General features: G+C 33.9%; 1 protein-coding gene across 1 annotated transcript in view; it reads right to left on the bottom strand.

The window, feature by feature from the left end:
• The window catches only part of LOC111997943 (phenylalanine--tRNA ligase beta subunit, cytoplasmic), a 21,893-nt gene extending 480 nt beyond the window's left edge, over window positions 1–21,413 (bottom strand). The window contains exons 1-20 of the mRNA XM_024030070.2: window positions 21,220–21,413; window positions 20,009–20,087; window positions 19,842–19,897; window positions 19,653–19,750; window positions 15,198–15,327; window positions 14,976–15,091; window positions 12,681–12,747; window positions 11,972–12,013; window positions 10,982–11,023; window positions 10,735–10,811; window positions 10,309–10,435; window positions 10,050–10,217; window positions 6,587–6,715; window positions 5,208–5,342; window positions 4,897–5,031; window positions 4,253–4,327; window positions 3,088–3,195; window positions 1,912–2,001; window positions 1,741–1,824; window positions 54–140 (exon numbers count right to left, since the gene is read on the bottom strand). Of these exons, the coding sequence (XP_023885838.1) occupies window positions 72–140; window positions 1,741–1,824; window positions 1,912–2,001; window positions 3,088–3,195; window positions 4,253–4,327; window positions 4,897–5,031; window positions 5,208–5,342; window positions 6,587–6,715; window positions 10,050–10,217; window positions 10,309–10,435; window positions 10,735–10,811; window positions 10,982–11,023; window positions 11,972–12,013; window positions 12,681–12,747; window positions 14,976–15,091; window positions 15,198–15,327; window positions 19,653–19,750; window positions 19,842–19,897; window positions 20,009–20,066 (1,806 nt within the window). The 5' untranslated portion in view covers window positions 20,067–20,087; window positions 21,220–21,413 and the 3' untranslated portion in view covers window positions 54–71. The remainder of the gene's footprint in view (window positions 1–53; window positions 141–1,740; window positions 1,825–1,911; window positions 2,002–3,087; window positions 3,196–4,252; window positions 4,328–4,896; window positions 5,032–5,207; window positions 5,343–6,586; window positions 6,716–10,049; window positions 10,218–10,308; window positions 10,436–10,734; window positions 10,812–10,981; window positions 11,024–11,971; window positions 12,014–12,680; window positions 12,748–14,975; window positions 15,092–15,197; window positions 15,328–19,652; window positions 19,751–19,841; window positions 19,898–20,008; window positions 20,088–21,219) is intronic.

Genomic DNA, 21,413 nt, shown 5'->3' with positions numbered 1-21,413 from the left:
TAGTAAAAACCTAAGAAAGTTGAGTAGAGGAATAAATGATTGAAAATACATACATCTGTTGTTATAGAATCCTACAAAAAGCACCCAATGTCGAGTTCAAAATATGAGCAAGGATCGGGAATGTCAAACTTGTTCAAGACCTGAAAGCCACATATAACATATTTTCAAATAAGTTCAATGTCATTGTGCATAACCACAAAGGAGATAAACGATGTCACCAATTGACTTGACAAAACAATTGCAAGAAATCCTAACACAAAATAGTGTTCTGATACAAATACAGAAAAGATGAAATGCATCACTAAACATTACTTGCATGCTTGTAAAGAGTAAAATATTACATATCCTCAATATGAATTAAGAGGAAATAAAAAGGTTGGCTGATAGGGGGAAGGGGTCATGTCAGTTTTTTCGTTCAACCTAGAAAGAGGACCAAAAAAATCCAAATAACATCTATTCAGAATACGGTCTATATGCCTACAAAATATTAATTCTCGTAGCATGTATGCAATCTTACATCTTGCAACAAAATATTAATTTTTTAATAAGAACATAGAACCTTACAAGACAAGGCCTTCTGTATCAGGCAATCCAAGGGAACTTTTAGTGAGGATACAAACCCAGGATGTCTGGGTCTATGTTATGTCAACAGTCTACAACTCCAAGCCTCCCCACCACTAGGTGGCAACCTGACAGGTGCAAAGATTCATGTAAAATAGGATTAGGATCCTGTGGTATTGCACCAGTGCAATTACCCCTCATTACTCCCGCAATTTTTTTTACTTTTCTCTATTTAACTTTTCAACTTTTCAATTATTTTAAGCTTATTTTATTCAAGGGTTGTGATTAAATGTTTCTTTTTTAACTCTCAATCTCAGCCACTGAGAGCAATTGCACACAGTACAATACCCTAGGTATCCCACCATTGATTTCTCACCTTGTCACAGCCTCCCTCTCCATCTTTCAAGTTCATCTCTCTTCTCTAAGATGATAACCCTCAATTTTCTCATCCCATCTTCAATCCCTTAAACATCTTTCGTTCCATCAGGACAAAGCCTCTATGTGGCGTTGATCTACTTCGTCAAAGCCCCAATCCGCATCTCAGATCTGCTCTGTCATGGCCTTGATTTATGCACCATCATCTAAGATCCAGTCCTTAGTCCCTAATTCCACCTCCACACAAGTCCTTCCTCCCATTCTTTTTTTTTTTTAATATAATTAATTAGTTTGAGGCATTTCCTCCCATTCTTCAAACCAGTTGATTCGGTTTTTGGGTGATCCTGGTCACTGATCAGCATCAGTTGGGGACTTTCTTAAACAGATTAAGTCTATTTAGCGAAAACTGATAACCAACCACATAGGCGCATACATCCCTAAGTTGGAAGAACCAAAATTATCAAGTCCATATAGGCGATTGTGGACTTGTCTTGTACAGTAATACATCATGCAGCAACTGCTGAATAAATGTCAAAACATAATATTTAGGCGGGGTATTCCACCTCACAGGAAAGTCCATTGTGGGTCCCTCAAATATAATGCAAACCCAAACAGTTTATCACAAAACTACAATACAGTACATGTGGTTCAGGTTTTCAATAAACTACAAGCACATTCACAACTGTCAAAGCACTCTGCAAGCTACCGAGTCTTTTAGAGCAAAAACAAGGCAGATTTATGCTGCAACAATTAATCCATAGTTTATAATCCTTAGAACACAAGGTCATAAAGAATAATAATTACCTCAGGGTGCACAATTCCAGATGTTCCTATTTGCTTTCCTTTGTAAATGATGCTAGCTTGTGTACCCAAAAGAAACTCAGGTTCCTTCAAAAGAAATCAAGACAATAATTCATCACCCAACAAAAGCAGCAAAAAGAAACATCAATAGGCAGGAGAGAGATGAACCCTTACTTGAGAAGGCTTTAGGTAGTATGTTGTATTGTCATCAGGTGGAACAAGCCCTATCACTTGCATAATTCTCACCACCAGACCATGAATTATCTGCCCATTATAGTTGAAAGGTTTAAAAAAACAGAACCAATATACCAAGAAACAAAAAGAACAATATAATCTTTTGGGCGTTTTTAAAAATAATAATAATAATAATAATTTTTTTTTTTTTTGAAAAAAAACCCTGAGGCCCTTGCTCACCTAGGCTTTAAAGGTACCCACCCGGACGTTTAGGCAAGCACTTGACTAGCCTTTGCCTACCATGTTTAAAAGTGTTCAATTTTCTTACCCCCTAAACCCCATATTGGACCCAATTCCAATCCACCTGATGAAATTTAAATTTTCCCCTATACCACACCATAAGGAACTTCACCAACTTATTTACCATGTAGAAACGTTGGATGAAAAAAAGAAGTGGGCAAGCTAGATTGCATAATCTAGAGACAAGGACTGATAGAAAGACACAAAGGAAAACATTTTAGGAGATGATTCAATTGTATTAAGGGCTGGTGTTTGTCCAAAAAAGCAGGATCTGCAGTTATCAAACCTCCTTTTTCCTCTACCCTTCTTTTTTGAAAAGTACTAAACTAGTAAAAGCGGAAAGAGGATAATCATAGCAGCCATACATGGGAACACTACAACGATTAATTTTATATTTTACTTTCATTTAATATCTTAATGCTTTCTAAGTTTCATTATTCTTTCTCCCTTTTTTTGAGATTTAAAACTAAGTCTATCTCATGTTGAGTTGATAATCTTAAGTAGTCATGATCTACAAATTTAGACGAGCTCAACAAGAACAACTGGGGCAAACTAAGATCTAAATATGTCTACTAACTTTTGAGAGTTTTCTTACAGAAAGAGTATCTGAGTAAACCATGTCTTGATTATGGAGAGTAACCATAACCAATACTCAGTTTCGACACTCAAAACTAAAGTGCAAAGTAAACATAAAAAATCTCCAAAAAGACGACTAAAAATATAATTTATGCAGTACCAGAAAACCCAGTTTTCAAATGATAAATAATAACAAAAAACAATTAGTCATATAAAATAAAATTGTGCTGATTCAAACTTTAATCAAAACTTGATATACAAATGGTAATGACCAAATTGAGTACGATCACATCAATATACCTCATATCCTGCAGTAACACCACAATATAGTGCAGCAAGGTGGCGACGATTTGTTGCACCTACGTCTTTAGTATCATCCAACAGCACTATGTCACCCACTTCAAAAATCTAAAGCCAAAATTAGAAATGAGGGAACATCTTTTGATAAGTAAATGGATAGTTTTATTCAGAAATAAGGGAACATTTTCATTAAATATACAATAAAATGCAGGAATCAACATGCTTGAAGATTTTTTTAACTGGTAAGATAGACCCACATCCAGCGGTCATGAACCTATGAGCAACCCATTCTTTATGGAGGGAGGAGGTGGCATTTAACCAAGAGCTCATTGGCTACCATGCATGATGAAGAAAAAAAAAATGAAGCCTATCACTAGAAATAATGTCAAGAGATATTATTGTTCAAAATGCAGAAATAGTATGGAGAAAGAGTTGCTTGAATAAATTTGCCAACATAAATTCCATCTCTCCATTGCAACAAACTTACCACAAAATATCGGCCAAAAACAGATAACTAGCAAAAAATAAAAGATACTACCTTCGTCCCAAATTATTGGTCCTATTTAGAAAACCCAACTTTTTAAGAGAACATTATTTATTGTCTTATCTCTTAATTAAAAAGATAAAAGCTTCCAAAATTACTCTTAAACAAAGTTCTCTTAAAGTGCTTGTGTTTGGCAGTGGCATAATAGTAAATTAATGGCTATTAATTTTAGAAACTAGATAAAATTTTGGGACATCCCAAAATCGAATACTGGACCATCAATTTGGGACAGAGAGTATGAGTTATCACAGCCCCAAATTTGCAAGAAATATTGCAACACATGGATTAATACCACTCTAATTATCATGTGGCATTATAAATTGCCAGAAGAAGCCAGATAGTATTGGCAATATTATCATGTGGCATTATATATTGCCACCCATACTTTAATAAAGAACCTAGAAACCCCACTTACAATATAAAGACAATCCCTATGTCGAAATATTACTACTATTGGCAAATTGCAACCCACTTACAAGGCCTCTAAGAACTATATAAGCTTCTAGTATGTTCACCACTCTAATGTAATGAGAAGATACGCATAAAAGATCTTAAATGTCATTCATATTTTTACAAATGTGGTTTTCTATTAACATGGTCCATTGAGAAACTACAACGTACCTTTATGGGCTTTGGATGGGCTTTGTTCTGTCCAATAGTTTTCAATATACCGGGCATAAGACTGGTCCGAGCAGTCTGTCAAAATGGAGGAACGTGTCAGAATTTAGTTAAATAAAGAAACGGGAAATAGACTAAGCCAAGCAGTTAACATAACTATGCAAAATATTAGGGCTAGACACACTTCAATATCCTGCACTTAAATTAGTTCAAGCAAGAAAATGGCTGCACTTAAATGGCAAAATGGAATCTATGGGGGACTAGATCAGGAAAGAAACTTTGATGGCAACTTAGGAACAAATGCATCCACTTCAATCACAACTAGCTTCAAGAGGAAATGCAGGAGTTCATGAAATGTAGTCAAGTGTAGATTAAAACGAATAGAGTAAAACGAATAATGGCAAGGACAGAAAATAAACTTTCAAAAAGAAGTAGGAGAAAGTAAACATATGTCAAAGTGAGAGAGACCAAAGACAAAACTCAGTAAAACCTAAGTAGAGTAAACAAACACAAAATTAAAAGAAAAGGCAGATCGATAGGAGTTATTACAACAATCACAAGCAACATTCATACCCTTCATAAAATCATGCTAGACAAATCCCACATTGTCAAAGTATATTTAAGCACAAAAGATTGAGAATACAAACCTCATTTTCAGAGGAACGAGGATTTCCAATAATCACCGCAGTTGATTTATCATCTTCACGATTTAACATTGCGAAATTATCATTAAGAGAGCACAAAATGAATGACAAGACCTCTGTAAATCCGCACATTGCCATCTGATAGGAAAATTTTACAGTAAAGGGGGGGGGGGGGGGGGGGGGGGTGGTTAAACAAGTAGAATGATTTAGAAGATTGTATACAAGGAATAGACTTATAAATAAAAAAAGGTCACAACATTCTTATTTTTCTTATTCTAACTTGAATATATACATGAGTGTTCTCTGTTCTGTACCTCCAATCTGATAATATGACTAAACTCTTCCAAGCGCAGTGGCTTCAAAGACACAGCTCTGCCCTTTGAGATATTGTAACCCTTAGCAATTGCAATATCTTTCACACTATTGAACCCATAAGCAATCGCAACATCCTTAGCAATAAAAATGTCTTGTCAATGAAAATACAAGTATGAATGTCATAACATATTTGATGCAGATAAACACATCAGAAAAATAAACAGTTCTAGAACCAAAAATACCTCCATTACATCACATGGATGAAGAACATCGCTTCTAGTAGGGGGTACAGATACAGTAATTTTGGAGTCGTTATCATCTGAAAGAGACTTTTCAGCACGCAATTGCATCCGATTTAATAAACCAGTGACCTGAAAGATAGAGAATGAAAGCGATAAGACAATGCAAAAAAACAAGCTAAGCCTTGCATATGATTCAGTTACCCTGATTAAACATAAACTAAGTGTCTACATTCTACGTGATAGAACAAACACAATTGCTAATCTAATGCCATGTTAATTTGGAGGGAGGGGAGAGGGGAAGTAAAAAAAAGCCTCTGATTGATTAGGGGGAAAAAGGGAAAGGATGAATCCCATCAGCTCCACCATTTCCAATCCATAAAAATCTGACAGCATGCAGGGCAGAGAAGGGTTAGACTTTTTTATATACTAAAAGAGGAAGAGTTTGATAGAAGGGAATAAATTAAGAATATACCCTCATCCAGAATTTCACTCACATCATCCCTCCCCTTGTCAACAAAATAGAAGGGAGGTAGACTCCTCTCTTTCCTCTTTTCCCCTCTCAAATCCTCCTACTTTCCATCCCTCCTACCATAATATAAAATTTCAAAAAAAGTATGCTTGTATTGATAATATGTTGGCCAGACGTTGATGCTAACATTAGTAGGAACCAAAATTACTGAGAAGAATTTGACAAAAAAAATCAGAATACAGTGGAACTAGCCTTGGTACTGGCCCTATAACTATGGCCTTAAGCTTGGTTTATTACTACCAACTTCCTTATATCTAGCAGTACCACCATGAAAAGTCCCAGTTCTAACATAATAGGAAGGATTATAACAGTCTATTAGCATGCTCCATCATACCCAAACAAAAAGAGATCTGATTTTTTATAAATACAATGATAGACTTTGGTTAAGTATTAAGGTTTGTTCAAGCATTATTGCCCATGTGGTTCTATCCTCCACTTCATGATCTTCTCACTTACTGCACATTTTTCTTCTTCCAATATCTGCACCTGTGCCAGTNTCCTTAGCAATAAAAATGTCTTGTCAATGAAAATACAAGTATGAATGTCATAACATATTTGATGCAGATAAACACATCAGAAAAATAAACAGTTCTAGAACCAAAAATACCTCCATTACATCACATGGATGAAGAACATCGCTTCTAGTAGGGGGTACAGATACAGTAATTTTGGAGTCGTTATCATCTGAAAGAGACTTTTCAGCACGCAATTGCATCCGATTTAATAAACCAGTGACCTGAAAGATAGAGAATGAAAGCGATAAGACAATGCAAAAAAACAAGCTAAGCCTTGCATATGATTCAGTTACCCTGATTAAACATAAACTAAGTGTCTACATTCTACGTGATAGAACAAACACAATTGCTAATCTAATGCCATGTTAATTTGGAGGGAGGGGAGAGGGGAAGTAAAAAAAAGCCTCTGATTGATTAGGGGGAAAAAGGGAAAGGATGAATCCCATCAGCTCCACCATTTCCAATCCATAAAAATCTGACAGCATGCAGGGCAGAGAAGGGTTAGACTTTTTTATATACTAAAAGAGGAAGAGTTTGATAGAAGGGAATAAATTAAGAATATACCCTCATCCAGAATTTCACTCACATCATCCCTCCCCTTGTCAACAAAATAGAAGGGAGGTAGACTCCTCTCTTTCCTCTTTTCCCCTCTCAAATCCTCCTACTTTCCATCCCTCCTACCATAATATAAAATTTCAAAAAAAGTATGCTTGTATTGATAATATGTTGGCCAGACGTTGATGCTAACATTAGTAGGAACCAAAATTACTGAGAAGAATTTGACAAAAAAAATCAGAATACAGTGGAACTAGCCTTGGTACTGGCCCTATAACTATGGCCTTAAGCTTGGTTTATTACTACCAACTTCCTTATATCTAGCAGTACCACCATGAAAAGTCCCAGTTCTAACATAATAGGAAGGATTATAACAGTCTATTAGCATGCTCCATCATACCCAAACAAAAAGAGATCTGATTTTTTATAAATACAATGATAGACTTTGGTTAAGTATTAAGGTTTGTTCAAGCATTATTGCCCATGTGGTTCTATCCTCCACTTCATGATCTTCTCACTTACTGCACATTTTTCTTCTTCCAATATCTGCACCTGTGCCAGTAATTACAATTCACTACCAGATTAAGATTTCCATTAAGTTCCTACAATCCTACTTCTGACACCTAGAGCAGTAGAAGTTATAATAAATAGAAACATATATCTTTTAAGGTAACAAAACATTATCTACCAACAAGAATTCTAGCCTTGCATATACTTAAAAGCTAAAGACTAACAAAGCTAATAACATAGACATACTCTGCCACAACATGCCAATGCTACTGCTCTCACAGTAACACTACAATCCAGTGTCCTTAGATTTGAACCCTATGAAATGGCATCACTTCTTTCTTCACCGACCAGGCATGCATCTGAGCCCCTCAAGTGTATTTTTCGATATCAGCAATCAATGTGATCCATAATTAAATTGCGGCATTTCTTTAGTGTAATACGCATTTGTTATACATGAAACTTTTTAGAGTTAATCACAAGTATACCAACCAAGGTGCACGCATCCTAAACTACAAAATGCTAATATCAACACCATGCTTCAAAAATAATTTGTAGTGTCCACCTTAGCATTTAAATTAGAATCTAAATTAATAGATTAATGGCAATCACCCACCCTAAAATAAGGAGGTGCCTGCAACATGAACCCTGCACTAAAAATTCAGTAATAATGAACGTTGCAGATTAATCTCAAGGTCTGAAGTGCAAAATTTAGTAGTAGCTAGTGTACATTGCAAATGACCTCACAGTCAGGGTGCTGCAATAAACCTCTTTTTAAGTAAATTAAGCTCAAACAGTTGATCTCAAGCTCAATTTGGGGTGGACCCAACCACCGCACCACATTTATAGCACAAAACCCCATTAATGTACCTGCAACTCTGGGAGAGTGCAGCACAAGCTTAATCTCTACAGATTTCAGATTGATTAGTGCTCAATCAAGTACACAGTTGGCTTTTTCACTCGTTTTGTGACCCCCCCCCCCAAAACACCAAAAAAAAGTACATATTTGGTCATCAGCACCATCCATGGAATTGACTAAACATCGTCAAAAAGTTTTTTTTAGATTTAAAAAAAAATGGTGGATGAACATAATCAGGTAATCCTAGTAAAAATAAGAAATTACCTACAAAGGGATCTTACATCGTCAAGCGCATAGGAAAAGTCACATTGAGTCAAGAACAGTCAAATCCGCCAAAACAGTAAAACTCAAAAGGGAACACTAATACCTCAAGTAATTTTCCAACGTGATCAATTATGCACTTATCAAGGATACTACCATCATGGGAGAAACTTAATACCAATTAAAAGAATATTCGGCCAACTATATTATAAAAGATATATCTGCCTCAACATGTCAAAAGAGAAAACACATATAAATGTCTAATATAAAATTATGAATGTTATTTCAAAGCTTGAATGTTTCCTCACCAACATTACAGAAGAACAGTTTGTGATTAAATCAGTAATCCTTTTAACAATTGTAAATCCATAAGCATTCAACTAAAACATGAATGGAAAAGGGAATGGTAAAAACAAGCAACAGACCGAAAATATACAAATATAAGCTGCCAGTAAGCAACACATAAAAAGAGCAAACAGTGAAAGAAACACAAAGATCTGGAGTGAAAGCAGCCTCTAGTATATCATGCAAACAATACTATGCTACCCAAAGTTTTTTTCTTGATAAATACTATGCTACCCAAAGTTACAAATATCGTTTAAGTGATCACTTTCAGTATGTCTACTAGAATAAAGATTTTGGATCAATGTGTTTTGGTGTAAAATTTTGGGAGTACCGGCAAATATCTATTTAAAATTTTTGGGATTACCTGACCATGTGCTACAACACATCAAAATCAGCCAGCTGTATGGTGTATTAAGGGTTTGTTTTTTTGGCAATGTTTGCTGGCTGCAGTGTCCAATCTCCATGCCCATTTTACATAAACGAGCATTTGAGGCCTGCATTTTAAACACTTTCTCTCTCCCTCTCTAATCTGTTTCTATTTTATAAAGTCATCTCAAATTTTTAATTTTTTTAGTGTGGACATCTCTTATTTTTCACACTTCAATCTTTTGTTTACAAAAAATGTAAGAAATCAAAGCATCTTGGCCCTCTAGCATGAAGCAGATTGATTAGAAAATTCTGGTAAATCATTGATTTCATCTGTTGTCTAATGCATATTTCATTTCCAAGTTTACTAGATCGAAATTTATGATGTTCAAAAAATTATATATCCAATGTCACATTCAGTAAAGCTTTATGATATATTCATTCTGCTTCATTTTACATTCTGTGATTTACGATCCTTTTCAATGTATGATACAGTTTTTATAAAATTGATGCTACCCAACCCCACCAATAAATTTAAATATAAATAAATAAGCACAGACACACACCAAAAACAGCAACCACCACACTACCACCTTGAATGACAAATTTAAACTTTCATTAATCAAGAAAGTAGATAATTATTTGGACAGATATTGCAATACCTCATCAGCCTTCAAGGGCACTCCAATTGCACCAGTAATATAGGAAAGAGAAACTTCCATATTGTAGACAGATAAATCGGGATAAATATATGACTTGCCATCAGAATATACCACTTCAACTGGCTCAATTTCAAACTTTCTTTCACAATATTCTGAAAACATTGTCACCTAAGAGAACAGAGGAAGATCATTCATTAAACTACTACAAATCAGATCTCCAATCCAAAATAACTTGAACAGGAACATCTCAATTGCCTACCATTGTGTTTAAAACAATCTTGGCTTTTGTCAGATCAGTGGCAGTACATTCAATGAATACATTCTTCGTCTCTAATTTGATTGCTGAATGCGCCCCATTTATAATAGGGGGCAAAGACAAAACAGTTCTGCATAAAAAATAGTAAAATACATTTAGGAAAGAAAAAGGGAAATAAAACATTAATGCATCAAACTTCATATTACCAATATAATATTTAAAAGAAATTGATAGAATAATATATAAAAAATAACACATCAAGAAATTATCATAATTGCAATTTAAATAACAGCAATTTAAATAAATTGTACAGTAAAAAAGAGGAAGAAACTGATAGAATAATAAAGAAATACCAGCAATTTAAATCAACTGTACAGTAAAAGAGCTAAGAATTCTTATACTTGCAAACACATCAAGAAACTATCATACCTTGTACTGTCATACAATACAGGGAACACTGGTGAGTTCTCAATTATGTGCAAAAACTTCTTCAGTTTCAAATCTGACTGCCAAATCAGTGAAACAAACATTAAGAAATGAAACAATTATACCATCAAGAACGATGTAAAATAAAATATTCAAGCTCCTGAGAATTATGCACAAAGACTATATTACAATAATTTAATATTGCAAAGTCAAGGTATATTAACAAAAAAAGTCTCAATATAAGACTCACTTTGTAAAACTCCATCAGCTCATCAGCTCTGAAGTTCTTCTCCTAAATTGCAAAAGACGAAGTTACAAGCAATCAGTTCAAACATTCTTTATTGACTTTGTTATTTTTCCGTTAAAAAAACAAAATAAGATATAAAATGTGAAAAGCAAATTTACATAAACCATTGCTATCTACGAAAGTATGGGAAGTTCCAGTATGACAGGAAGTTCTCAAATAAATCAGATAAAGTGAAACTCATAACCAAGTAATATGAAGGTTAATTCGCTAATATTACAGACTGAATCTTATTGGCAAAGGGAAACGCAAAAACTAGAAGTGTCCCAAAACAACCGAAAAAAAGGTCACCGAAACAAAAACAACGAGGCTCGCAATTGAGAAAAAACTATCTGCTTCGGGAAACTGTCTACCATGTGATTCGATACTTTTGATTTGGATAATTGGATATCATACCAGAAGAAAGGATAGCTTAGATGTCAAGCAATACACCAGTGGGAACCTCCGTATTTTTTTTTTAAAGGTAATAATACTTTTATTGAATAAAAAAAACATCGTGTTCAAGACGATGAGCACTCTAAACGTGAAAAAATACAAAAAACTCAAGCTAAAGCTAACAGATTGTAAGACAGCAGAAATTGAAATACATTGTGTAAAACCCCAAATACGAGCCAACTGAAATAAAGTACCAAAAAGATGTTTTAAAAGATCTAAGGATCTCTCATTATCTTCAAAGATACGGTTATTACATTCCTGCCAAACTAACCACATTAGACAACCTGGAATTATATTTTACATAAAAAAAGTCATTCTTTTACAGTGTCTTTAAGGAAGGCATTTCATGACATTCTGTTAATCAGAAGCATAAAATGACATTCAGTCTCTCCAGCATAAATCTTTTTTTTCATGACCCTATCAGGTACCAGTCCTGCTGACAAAGTAACAACAGAAAACTATGTCCTTGGTAAATAATTGAATTAAAAATATAAACATTACCTGCTTGAGTGGAACAAAATTTATACTTGAAGGCGGCAAAGCCTGAAATAAAGAGATTCTTGTGAGTCACTGATGCAGTAATGTGTCTTACCTCATTTCATAAAGCCTACAAGTAACATTTGCACAAAGCAGATTTAAGCACAACAACCTAGTACAAATATGAGGGAGAGAGAAAGAGAGAACTTGCCAAAGCAGAAAATGTTTGTGGATATGCTTAACAAACTACTATTAAACTCTGCCACAGCTAGTCACAAAAACAAAAACAAAAAAAAAAAACAAAAAATATCTTCAAGACCCTCAGACTAACAATATAAAAACCAATTTAACTGTCATAGGATCAGAAAAGCCAAATAATATTGAGGAATAAATTAATTCAACCGTTCAGAATAAGAAGTTCCTAACTCAAAACTCATATTTGGGCCACACAGACTACTCATAAGGGAGGTAGAGTCAGTACGGTTTTATTTCCACTCCATATGCAGCTTTTTAAGTGTTGGAGGGCCAGAGGGTTGGTAAGTCCAGAAAAACTCTTGGCTTGGAAATGGAACTTCCCTCTTCCTTCTACAAAGGTAGGAACTCAAATGAAAGAACTACCATACCCATACATTCAAAAATAGTTTCATTCCTACTCCAATACCAAATGATACAAAACACCAAGAAAACATGTAACATGCCATGAGAAAGGAGAATTATTATTAAGAAAACCTACCTCATATGTGAAAGGGCCATGTAATGTATCCAGGTCATGAGTCCCAATCGCTACTAGGGTTCTTCGCCTAAAGCAAATGTTAAAGGCAAGCATGTGAAAAGACAAATTACATAAAATATTAATAGAACCTTCCAATTGAAAAGTCAAAAGAAATAAAAAAACGATACTAAACAAAATAAACTTGAAGTCAAGACAAAGCAATAAAAACTCAGCTCAACCAATACTAAGCCCTACTAAAGTGGGGTCACCAACACACACACACACACGATAGCAGAAAAAGATACATGACAGATGCTCCGTAGTTGTAAAACAATTCACAGAGCCAACCCCATTTTAGTTTCAATCGAGAACTGCAACAAACCAAGGTTGCAGCAACAGGAAATTAATAGTATTTATATTTTTTTTTGATAGGTAGAAATTAATAGTATTTATACCAACAATTTTTTTGACATTTTGGCGATTATAACAACTCTACATCCTACAGAAGTTCACTATGCAGGTACTTTTTTTTTTTTGGATAAGTAATACAACAAAAGTACTTTGATTTGGACATATAACAATATGAGGTTAGCAAGAACATGGCACAGAAAAAACAAGTTTCTGCTCATAATAAAGACAGTGATAGGTGTAATACAGCTTAGCATAAGAATCAAAGTGGCAAAGACACATGATTACTATTTGTTAGTCCAGAGTATACAAAGAAATGTTATCCTAACTTGAGCTGTGAAAGTACCACATGGATAACATTTTTCTTTTTTTTGATAAATAAGTACCACATGGATAACATATAACATATGTTCGAGAAAAAATCTCCCCATGGATAACATTGTTTAACCCACCCCAGCCTTTCATCATTGTAGCCAATAAAGAACATTTTGACTATGTAAATGAACCTGGTTCAAGCGGGTGTATGCCAGGTGTTTTGCTATCCACTTGGACATGCAAAAGGTTCAAGGAAAGATATTGTAAATACTGTTGAAATGTAATTATGTATCATGCTGTAGGTAGTCATTACAGAAGCTTTGAGGCATCATTGAAAGATACATTTTTCTTTTGCTAAATTTAACAAGTCTTTTGACAAGATGTCAAATGATCAAGAAAATTAATTTGAAGACCATTGACTCAATGACACGCAGCAACTGGAGACAAAGCAAATCCAAAGATTTTCCTTATGTTTCATTGGTAGGTCGACTTCACCCTCCACCTTATTATTACTAAGACAGGGAGTGCCATTTAAGCTAGAGATCATAAGTGTCATCTCTACCTCTCTTAGCTAATTTGTTTCTCCCATCCCATCAACCTTTCGAGGCATTAAGCCAGTCTTCAATAGGTTAAATCTTTAAATAAAAATATCTCCCCCCAGCCCTCCAAAACTAAATAGAGTTGATCAACGGTTCTGACATGTGCCAGGTTTTCAAATCCATCTTTTTTTTTACTCAATTTTGTAGTCATTGTGTCGCAATCGTGTCTCCGTCATGTCCTAACTATGGCCAAAATTTTGAAAATTAATAATCAACTGACACACCATAGACACGCATGCAGTTGTATCTTCGATGAGTTTGTGCAGGGAGCCATGTCCACGGGCCGCCTATTACAATGAAAAGATCAACACCCTCATTGTTGCTTCTTTCATCAGCGCCCTCTCTCCCTCTTTTAATTCCAATTCTCTCCCCCACCCCCCTTAAGAGTCTTCTTTGTGGTCATTGTTGACTTACCAAGCTAACAAAACTAATCAAATGCAATAGCCAACCTGAAAACAATGTTCAGTTGGAAATCCACTTGTTTCAGTAAGCACTGGTTGTTAACTTCCCAACTTGACATAATTGGGTTGGATAGCAGGTTGATACTAAACCCAACCAAACCCAACTCATAAACACCTACATCAAAGTGAAAGGCTACTAAACAGCATGGAAGCACAAATATATCTTTCAAAGTTTAGATGAAAATTGAGAGTAAATATAAAACCACATGCATTTAAGCAAACCATTGTGAATATTTCATAAGATTACCATTATACATTCTGATGTTTGCATTATTTGTTATTACCATGTTGTTTATACATCCCATGCATAAACCATGCAAATCAACCTTGAAACAAACTGTGAAAAAACTAGAACCAAAAATGACTAACCATTTCATTTTTAGATTTAGTGGAAAAATATGATCAATAGTCAGCAAAAATCTTTAACTTTTAATTATTCAAAAATGTTTCAATCTGCAGTTGTGCAATCAGCTAGAAGACAGAGTATGCCAAGTTACAAATGATAAGTGAATCTGGAATTCAGAATTCATTACCGACAGATGTTCTGATGAAGCTTGTCTTGGAGATCAATAAAGCTGTTATAACTTGCAGCATCAAATGTTAAGCCTCTTAAAACAGCACAAACAACATAGGAACGAATTGAAGACGTCTGCAAGGGGAAAAAAGAAAAAGGGTTTGAATACCATAAAATCAACTAGGTCATTTAAGTGGCAATTTTTCTCCACAATAGACTAGTGAATTTCTAAGATAATAACCTCTGGCTTCACATGCATCTTAAGCATTGATTTTGTACTGATGTTAGCCACTTTATATGTTGGTATCTCCTGCTGCCCATTGAAGATTCTAAGCGCTTGAGCAATCCCTTCAAGGCAAAGCAAATCATATCTGTGCATGTATAACAAAGGAGTATAATTAATATTGCTCTCATATTTTTTATTATCAAAAAATAAAATTCTAGCTAGCAATTCCACAAAAATTAAATAAAAATCTCTTAACTCCTAAGGTTTTTTAAAAATGAATTAACCACATTGAATTAGCTCAAAAACAGAGTTGGTAAAAGCACAGGGAGCACAGCCGATAAGCGCAAGGTGCAAAGTGCGCACCTGATTGAAGTGAGGCACATATATTAAAAAAATAATTGTTAATGAGAAATACAACAATCACACAATCAAATTATCATATAAATTGATATAAAACATTTTATATAATTCATATAACATTTGTATAAGCCCTACTCTAGCAAATTTAACACAAAAATTGTAAGTAAAGTCATTTTAATTTTTGGATCAGCTAGAAATGAGTACTTCCATGTAATAACCTTTCTTAAATCTCAAATAGACATAATGCCCTATGACAAATTACTAATATTAGTTAATAATTTAATCACTTATGGACTACAAGTCTTTAAGAATTAGTCTACTATGTTCAACATCAACTACTAAAGTAACGTAACAATTACCACAAATATATTGTATCATACTTTTTTTTTTTTTCATGAATGAGCTAAGAATATGAAGACATAGCAGTATGGTAATTGGTATGAAGTAAATATTCAAAAGGGAAAAAATAGAAGAAGAAGTTGGGTGGGAAATTGTTTTAGGGAGAAAAAACCAAGAACAAATAAAAATTAAAATAGAGAAGAACTAGGGGGTTGTGGGTTTTAGGACAAGTTACACTCAAACTTATATGTTTTTTTTATAAGTTACAGTAAAAATATGTCAAATCAATGGTTTATATCAATAATGTCAAGATCCTAAAGTTTTAATTCAGTTTTGGTTTATTTTTTTGAAAAATAGCTCAAAAAAAGCGTGCTGCACACCTAAAGCATGCTTCTTTAAGTGCGCCTTGCTTTAGGGGCAAAAAGCACTAGAGCCTTGGATCTTCACGCTTTGTGCTTAAGCGCGCTTTTACCAACACTACTCAAAAAAGCAATGCCCAATAAGAAGACGAAATTTTGTAAAACTAATTCACTTGAAAAACTCAGATTATAACTTATAAGCAAATCCATGATATAAAGTGCAAAAAATTTGTATGTGAGAAGCAAAGATAATAACCAATTTCAGAGACTCATATCCATATATAAATGAAAAAATTATGGTACATAAGAAGCTCAACAACTTACCCACTTAAAAACATCAAATTTTAAAGCATATCCCACACGAGTGTACACAAGACTAAACTAATTGATAAAACTAAGAAAAAATTTTATTAAAAAAAAAAAAAAACAAAAGACATAATATTCACTTGTGAAACCAACTCAAATTATAAGCATAATCCATATATGAATATGACTATAAAAATTAGAAGAAAAATAGTATAATAATAATAACAACAACAACAACAATAAGTAGTGTATACATGGAAAAACCTTGACTTTTTCATTATGTAAACCCGAAGTACAAATAATATCACTTATAATGGTCCATATGGTGTTGGTTTGTGGAAAATTTTTGTCAAGGATGGCCTTCTTTTTCTCGCCACATCATATATGATATTGGGGATGGGTCTAGGTTGAAGTTTTGGCAAGACTGTTGGTGTGGTGAGACATCTTTTGCAGACAACTATCCTAAATTGTTTAGATTTTGCCAAGATAAAGAGGCTAGTGTGGTTGAGCGTATGAAGTTTGCTAATAGAGTCCTCTTTTGGGATGTGAGTTTCTTTAGGGGTGTGCATGCTCGAGAATTAAAGGCACTGTTGGGTTTCATGGATACCATATATGGTGCTTCTATGAAGGGGTTTGGTGAGCATAAGATGTGTTGGTGAGGGCTTCATGGTTAAGGACTTTTATAATCTTTTAGTGGGCTCCAATGACTATTGTTTTCCTTGGAAAAGTATTTGGAAACAAAAAATTCCTTCTCGAGTAGCTTTCTTTGTTTGGACTGCTACTTGAGGGAAATGCTTAACAATTGACATTTATGAAAAATGAAGGTTTAGATTTTGGATTGGTGCTACATGTGCAAGTGTAATGGTGAATCAGTTGATCATATTTTTCTTCATTGTTCAGTTGCTATGGACCTGTGGTCTATGGTGTTTGGTTTGTTAGGAGTAAGCTAAGTTATGTCGCAATCTGTAGTGGGGCTTCTAGCATGTTGGTAAGGCAGATTAAGATTTGGTCGTCATCAAAATGGGTATATTTGGTTGATTGTTCCCCATTGCTTATTGTGGTGTCTTTGGAGGGAGAGAAATAGTAGGTGCTTTGAAGATAATGAGAGATCCATACCAAACCTCAAGTTATTTTTCTGTTTTTTTGATAGGTAACCTCAAGTTATTTTTCTTTAGAACTTCAATGGATTGGTTGGCTGCTTTACAAAACCAATCATCTTTTTCTTTTCTTGATTTTCTAGATTCTTGTGATTTTTGTCCTTGAATTGTTTGACCCCTTGTACACTCCCATTAATAAACTTATTACTTATCAAAAAAAAAATATATATATATATATATACATCACTTATAATAACAAAGTAATAAAAGTAAAATTTATTGGTGAAAATAACATCATATATATACTATAGAAAAAATAAAAGTTGGATATTAGAAGTTTTGGTTGTGCCAAGTGGCTATCCAGGTGGCTATCTTTGCTTTGCGACAAATGGCTATATTCTCATTAATTATTAAGATAGTTTACCTTAAATTAAACTCTATTACATATCAAGTGACTTATTAATTGTTAGGATAGTTTAATCTTGGTAAAACTCTGTTAACTAGGTTTCAAAATTTACAAATTCTGATTAAACTAAAATTCTATTATCAAAGGTTTCAAGGTGAGTGGGTATTATCATTTTCTATCCCCATCTACGGTATTTCCCTTTCCTTGGAAAATGGTGTGGCAATCGAAGGTTCCTCCTCGGGTTGCCTTTTTCTCTTGGACTGCGGCTTTAGGCAAGATTTTAACTATTGATAATCTACAGAAGAGACACTTTGTTGTTCTTGAGTGGTGCTTTATGTGCAAAGGGTGTGGGGAATCTGTAGATCATCTCCTCCTTCACTGTCCTTTTGCTTTTGAAATGTGGAGTATGATTTTCTGCTTGTTTGGTATTTGTTGGGTGATGCCACAAAGGGTAGCGGATTTGTTGGATTGCTGGTCTTGCAACTTCAGGCGACATCGTAATTTAGTTATTTGGAGGATTGTGCCGCACTGTTTGATGTGGTGTATCTGGCAGGAACGGAATTCGAGAAGCTTTGAGGATCGTGAGCGGTCCATTCTTGAGTTTAAGTCTTTTTTGTTTTCTACTCTTCTCGAATGGTGTTTGGTTTTACCTTCTTTTTCTTGTATTTCTCTTTCTCAGTTGCTTGATCATTGTACTTTGTGTTCTTGATGTTCTTGCCTCTTTCGTACATTTCCTATGTACGGGGCTGTGTTTTTTCAATATATTTTTAAGTTACTTATCAAAAAAAAAGAATCAAGTAACTTATTTATTTTACTAGAAGAAAGTCTATCCGAGCTTCAATTTGCTCAATAACTATTGAGATAGTTCCAACAATAATAGAAATATTTTTTTTTATATTTACATGTAATTTTTAATTAATCCATTTATTGCACAGCCAAACTACTAGTAGTTATGAAAACTTATGAATCAATGAGTAAAAACTTAGTTTAAGTTCCTTCAGCCAAGTTATGCACAACTTGTCCATAAATGGTCAGATATATCAAGAAGAATCATCCAATTGATGATATTTCACATTTGATGTGAACGCTCCTTTTCTAATGGTATCCATAAACCAATTTTAGAGCCCTCTCATAAAAACTAATATAAATTTTAGCAAATCTATATATTAAAATATTTTCTTTCATTTTTATTGATAAGTTACAGACCCCTTTGAAATTTGAACTACCACCTCATTTTTCACCCTCTTAAAAAATCATCTATCTATCATTTATATAGAATTGGAATAAACTCTTTAGTATCCAGTTTTCTATAGTTCCAAAAAAAATCTAACTTTTATTATTTAATTGAAAATTACAAAAAAAACACAAATTAAATAATTAAGAAGTTTAAAATTCAAATTTCATAAAATTAGGACACATTTTATACAGAAACTAAAATTCAAATTCTGCACATCTAACATTTTTATTAAGAGATAATAAAGAGCAACTTTAACTTGGTTTTGCCCAAATAAACAAAAAACCATATAGATATATGCATACATATATATATATATATATATGAATTGAAAAGTTCTTTGTTTTTGTATATTAAATAGTAAAATACCTATTAGCAGGTACTTCAATTTTGTAGATAACTTCTTCATCGCCGTCAGATTCTTCATCCAAATGCTTTTCCTTCCGCATAATTGCTTTCTCAGTAGTCTTCAAAAAAAGAAAAAATAATTAATTAAAATAAAGAAATCAAGCATTTCAAAATTAATAGCCAAAAGGAGAAAGATACGCGAGCGCTTACAACGTCATCGAGTTCAATCCCGAAACTGAAGCAAAGCTCTTCGAACTCTTCTTGCGCTGTTGAGATTGATTCAATACAAACCAACACAACGTGATCAATATCTCCTATAAACAAATTTAAATATAAAAAAATTTGTGATTGGAAGTTGAGAGAGAGAGAGAGCTGACTGTAAGTTTTTCCAAGAGCCTCGAAAAGACGATCTCTTCCAATGCTGACAGTAGGCATGGTGGACTACAGGATTTGAGTCTGCATATGCAAACAAATAACAATGAACAATGTTTTTGAAAAACCCTAACCCAATAGAAAGAGAGAGACAAGGGTCGGGTTTTATCATGGTTTTTTGAACTTCGGCCCGGATTCAGTTATTGGACCACCCTTAAAGTCTAACAGCTAGAATAAACTACAGGTTTTCCTTTTATACATGTAGATAAAGGAGTAATATTATCGGGCTCCATGTAGAAAAAGGATTAATATTTTTTTTTTATCTATCACTAACAATTTGCCAAGACAATAAATGTAAGAAAAATTGTCAAAAATTTGTTTATACTTCTTCGTAGATAAATTGTGTTGTAAAAATAAGAGTATTTGCATAAAACAATGCAAAATAGAAAGAGGTAGTTTTACACATTTAAGTCTCAAAATCCTCTACATCAGTCAAGCTAAAACCAGGGACGGACCAAGGATTTCAAGCTAGGAGGGGCCGAAATATAAAAAGAAAAAAATGGTGACATGTTTATTATATTAGCCCCAAACACACCCTTACTTACCCACTACCGACATTATGAATTTTTTGACATTATGAATTTTTTTGAGCATTCTAAACTCACACTGCCATACCTGATACCACTGATAATATCAAAAACACATTAAAAACATCCATATTTCAAAAGAAAAACTTAACCTGCAATGGCCAAACTTCTTAAACCCCAAATGGACCTAATCCAAAAGCCAAGCAAACGACATTACAAAATCCATAAATCGACAAACATAGACGCCAAAAAACAACATTTTGAATTCATAATACCCTACTAACACACTTTTCGTAACTATAGGATTTCTTTTCCTGAATCACTACCCTCTGTTGCTCTGTTTTGTGCATGTTCTTATTGTTGCAATCAAACAAATAAACATTATTTTATACTATTTTTTTACAGCCCCTACTCTTAGTAAATAACATTACTCACAGATTCACAGATCAATTATTCACATATTCAATTCACAATCATCCTCAACAAAAAAAAAAAACAAAAAACAAAACAAAACAAAACAAACAAACATTACAATCAAATATTCACACAAACTGTTAAAGTATGGTGTGGAGAAAGAGCATCAGAGAAAAATCATTTCAGTATTAGGTTTTGAAAGAGATAACAAATACTTGAAATTGGGTAGATTGGGGTGGAGATTGGAGAGGCCGGCGGCGGCGGCGTCGTCGGTGGATAAGTCGCCGGTGGTTGATGCTTGATTACCCGATCTCTCTATCTCTCAGTCTCTGTCGTCTGTCTTCTTTCGTCTGTCTCTCTTTTATTTTTCATTTTTTTAATTTGGAATTAGGTTAAACGTATCTTTTCA

The sequence above is a fragment of the Quercus suber genome, unplaced genomic scaffold, assembly GCF_002906115.3.
Source record: "Quercus suber isolate HL8 unplaced genomic scaffold, Cork oak 2.0 scaffold_180, whole genome shotgun sequence".
Lineage (NCBI taxonomy): Eukaryota > Viridiplantae > Streptophyta > Magnoliopsida > Fagales > Fagaceae > Quercus > Quercus suber.
Note: the sequence above shows the minus strand (reverse complement) of the source record. Positions and strands in the feature narration are given on the sequence as shown.